General features: G+C 61.8%; 1 protein-coding gene across 2 annotated transcripts; it reads left to right on the forward strand.

The window, feature by feature from the left end:
- Positions 1-2,534: 2,534 nt before the first annotated feature.
- On the forward strand, positions 2,535-3,288 carry ATP6V1F (ATPase H+ transporting V1 subunit F). 2 transcript variants are annotated; one of them, XM_065403024.1, is made up of 2 exons: positions 2,535-2,713; positions 3,020-3,288. In XM_065403024.1, the coding sequence occupies exons 1-2, from the start codon at positions 2,548-2,550 to the stop codon at positions 3,286-3,288; spliced, it is 435 nt and encodes a 144-aa protein (XP_065259096.1). In that variant the 5' UTR covers positions 2,535-2,547. The 2 variants fall into 2 exon arrangements, with proteins under 2 accessions (XP_065259096.1, XP_065259105.1); XM_065403033.1 differs by having other exon boundaries at positions 2,535-2,705; positions 3,087-3,288.
- The last annotated feature ends 268 nt before the right edge of the window (positions 3,289-3,556 follow it).

Below are 3,556 nucleotides of genomic sequence, written 5' to 3' on the forward strand. Positions count from 1 at the left end.
AAAGCTGGCTAGATTGTTGGGCTCAACGGGTAGTGATCAACAGCTCGATGTCTAGTTGGCAGCCAGTATCAAGCGGAGTGCCCCAAGGGTCGGCCTTGGGGCCAGTTTTGTTCAACATCTTCATTAATGATCTGGATGATGGGATAGATTGCACCCTCAGCAAGTTTGCAGATGACACTAAGATGGGAGAGAGGTAGATATGCTGGAGGGTAGGGATAGGGTCCAGAGTGACCTAGACAAATTGGAGGATTGGGCCAAAAGAAATCTGATGAGATTCAGCAAGGACAAGTGCAGAGTCCTGCACTTAGGATGGAAGAATCCCATGCAACGCTACAGGCTGGGAACCGAATGGCTAGGCAGCAGTTCTGCAGAAAAGGACCTAGGGGTTACAGTGGACGAGAAACTGGATATGAGTCGACAGTGTGCCCTTGTTGCCAAGAAGGCCAATGGCATATTGGGCTGTATTAGTAGGAGTCTTGCCAGCAGATCGAGGGACGTGATCATTCCCCTCTATTCGGCACTGGTGAGGCCACACCTGGAGTAATGCGTCCAGTTTTGGGGGCCCCACTACAGAAAGGATGTGGACAAATTGGAGAGAGTCCAACGGAGGGCAACGAAAATGATTAGGGGGCTGGAGCACATGACTTACGAGGACAGGCTGAGGCAACTGGGCTTGTTTAGTCTGCAGAAGAGAAGAGTGAGGGGGGATTTGATAGCAGCCTTCAACTACCTGAAGGGGGGTTCCAAAGAGGATGGATCTAGGCTGTTCTCAGTGGTGGCAGATGACAGAACAAGGAGTAATGTTCTCAAGTTGCAGTGGGGGAGGTCTAGGTTGGTGTGACGAACTGGGACTGTTCTTAATGTGGTCTTTGAATGCTGAGTGGGGAGTGTTGGCTAGGAAGGCAGGGGAGTATGGCTAGGACAGTCTGCATGGGGGGATAGGAGACTGGCCGTGAGGGAGAATACCTGAGCATGTAACATGAGAACCCAGGAAGGGGTTAGAGGCCAGGTGACACCTTTGCCCGGGAAATTGAACAAAGGGAGAGAGAGTGGCAGAGCTGGCTGGTGGAATGGCTGGGAGGCAGACAGGACTCTGATCTCCCAAGGGGGCTATGGACCCCAAGATGCACCTAATTGGGGGGGTCCTGTTGTCTGTGCCTGCAAGACCTATCTTGGACTGTGTTCCTGTCATCTAAATAAACCTTCTGCTTTACTGGCTGGCTGAGAGTCATGGTGAATTGCAGGAAGCCGGGGGTGCAGGGCCTGGTGTCCCCACACTCTCCGTGACAGTTGGATATTAGGAAACACTATTTCACTAGGAGGGTGGTGAAGCACTGGAATGGGTTACCTAGGGAGGTGGTGGAATCTCCTTCCTTATTGGTTTTTAAGGTCAGGCTTGACAAAGCCCTGGCTGAGATGATTTAGTTGGGGTTGGTCCTGCTTTGAGCAGGGGGTTGGACTAGATGACCTCCTGAGGTCCCTTCCAACCCTGATATTCTATGATTCTATGACTCCTGGGTTAGGTTTTTACCCACGAAAGCTTATGCCCAAATAAATCTGTTAGTCTTTAAGGTGCCACCAGACTCCTTGTTGTTTTTGTAGATACAGACTAACACGGCTACCCCCTGATACTTGGGTTCTAGTCCTGGCTCTGGAAGGGGAGTGGGGTCTGTCGTGGACCCACATGGTCAGTGCTATGTCCCCAGCTTTGGCTCAGTCTCTGGGAGGAGCCCTTCAGTGGGGCAGACCCCCAAGGGGGTTCGCTCGGCCTCCAGACTAATCCCCGCTGTCTCATTGCGCCCTGGGGCTGGGTCTGCTCAGTGAGTCCCACCACGCGGGAGCCGTGCGCCTCTGGGGACCACGCACTGCGCCCAGCATCTGCGGTGCCGCTGCCCCGGCTGGCAGCAGAGGCAGGTTTAGTCGGTAGCTGGCGCCTGGCCTAGGAGGCCTCATGGCAGCTCAGAGCCCAGCCAGGCAGCAGGGAACCCCGGGCTCAGGCTCCGTCTGTCCGTTCGTCTGACCTCCATGGTCTGAATCCCCGCCCCCCCCCCAGTCCTGTGTTCCCGCAGCTCTGGCCCTGCGGCCAGGCGGGGGGTTGAGCTCCGTGGGGCACTAAATGCCTGGGGGCCATGTCCAGGGCACAGCACCCAGCCAGCTGGGGCCACCCTGGGGTGTCGTCCGGGCCCTTCCCCCGCTGGGAACAACGCAGCACCCAGGGAAACTGAGGCACGGCCAGGCTTCATAAGAAATATTACAAACAATCCCCACTTCGTTACATGGTCTGGGGGATGAAAGGGGGGGCAGGACTCCTGGGTTCTTCTCGGGGGGTGGGCACAGAGCATAGACACAGGGGCAGCGAGCCATTAGCACCCCGGCGCATGCGTAGAAGCGCTCCGCCGGGCTCCGAGCGGCCGGTGCGAGATGCGCATGCTCGGAATGGTCGGGGGAGGGGAGCCAGTAGGCACGCGCAGACGGGTGCTGCAGGGGCAGGCCGCGCATGCGCCGAGGGTATAAGCGGCGGACGGCAGACGGTAGCGGACTGGAGCCATGGCCGGGCGGGGGAAGCTGATCGCGGTGCTGGGGGACGAGGACACGGTGACGGGCTTCCTGCTGGGCGGGGTGGGCGAGCTCAACAAGCACCGCAAGCCCAACTTCCTGGTGGTGGAGAAGGACACGAGCCTGACCGAGATCGAGGAGACCTTCCGGTGCGCGGGCGAGACCACCGGGGCGCGCGGGGGGCAGCCGGGCGAGACCACCGGGGCGCGCGGGGGGCAGCCGGGCGAGACCACCGGGGCGCGCGCGCGGGGGGGGGGGGGGAGGGAGTACCGGGGGGAGCTGAGCCTGGAGTGCGGGGGACCCAGGAGTCCGGCTCTGCCTATCCAATGGAGGATGGGGGGCGCAGTTGCTGGCTGGGGGGGGGGGCCGGTGCTGGCTGGGGGGGGGGCGGTGCTGGCTGGGGGGGGCAGTTGATGGCTCCGGGAGGATGGGGGGGCAGGTGCTGGCTCGGGGGGGGGGGCAGGTGCCTTCTTGGGGGTGTCCGTTCCCCCAGTGCAGCCCCCCCCACCCATCCCTGCCTCCCCCCGCAGGAGCTTCCTGGCCCGCGAGGACATCGGCATCATCCTGATCAACCAGTTCATCGCGGAGCTGATCCGGCACGTGCTGGACGGGCACACCCGCTCGCTGCCCGCCGTGCTGGAGATCCCTTCCAAGGAGCACCCCTACGACGCCACCAAGGACTCCATCCTGCGCCGCGCCCGGGGCATGTTCACCGCCGAGGACCTGCGCTAGGGGCCGCGCTGCCTGGCGCCGCCCGGCCGGCTCCCTCCCTCCCTCCCTCCCTCCTCGGCCCGGCTGCCCCGGGTGAACTGCGGCAGCCCCCTGTGCCGGGGCGTCCGGGCCCAGACTGGCTCCCTGGGGGGGCGTGTTGGGCCTACGTGGTGCTCCTCCTCCTCCCCACCCTGCTCCTCTGACCCCCTCTGGGGCTGCAGGGGCCTCCCACCAGCTGCCCCCAAGCCCCTCCCCGAACCCCTGTGTGCTGGGGGCAGGGGCTGCATGC

Source organism: Emys orbicularis, chromosome 1 (assembly GCF_028017835.1).
Source record: "Emys orbicularis isolate rEmyOrb1 chromosome 1, rEmyOrb1.hap1, whole genome shotgun sequence".
Classification (NCBI taxonomy): domain Eukaryota; kingdom Metazoa; phylum Chordata; order Testudines; family Emydidae; genus Emys; species Emys orbicularis.

Bases quoted from the DNA above. Each gene is read 5' to 3' on its own strand.
- ATP6V1F (XM_065403024.1), top strand. From the start codon at position 2,548: ATGGCCGGGCGGGGGAAGCTGATCGCGGTGCTGGGGGACGAGGACACG. The intron at 2,714-3,019 runs GCGAGACCACCG...GGGGGGGGGCAG, and splicing joins GGAGACCTTCCGGTGCGCGG to GTGCCTTCTTGGGGGTGTCC.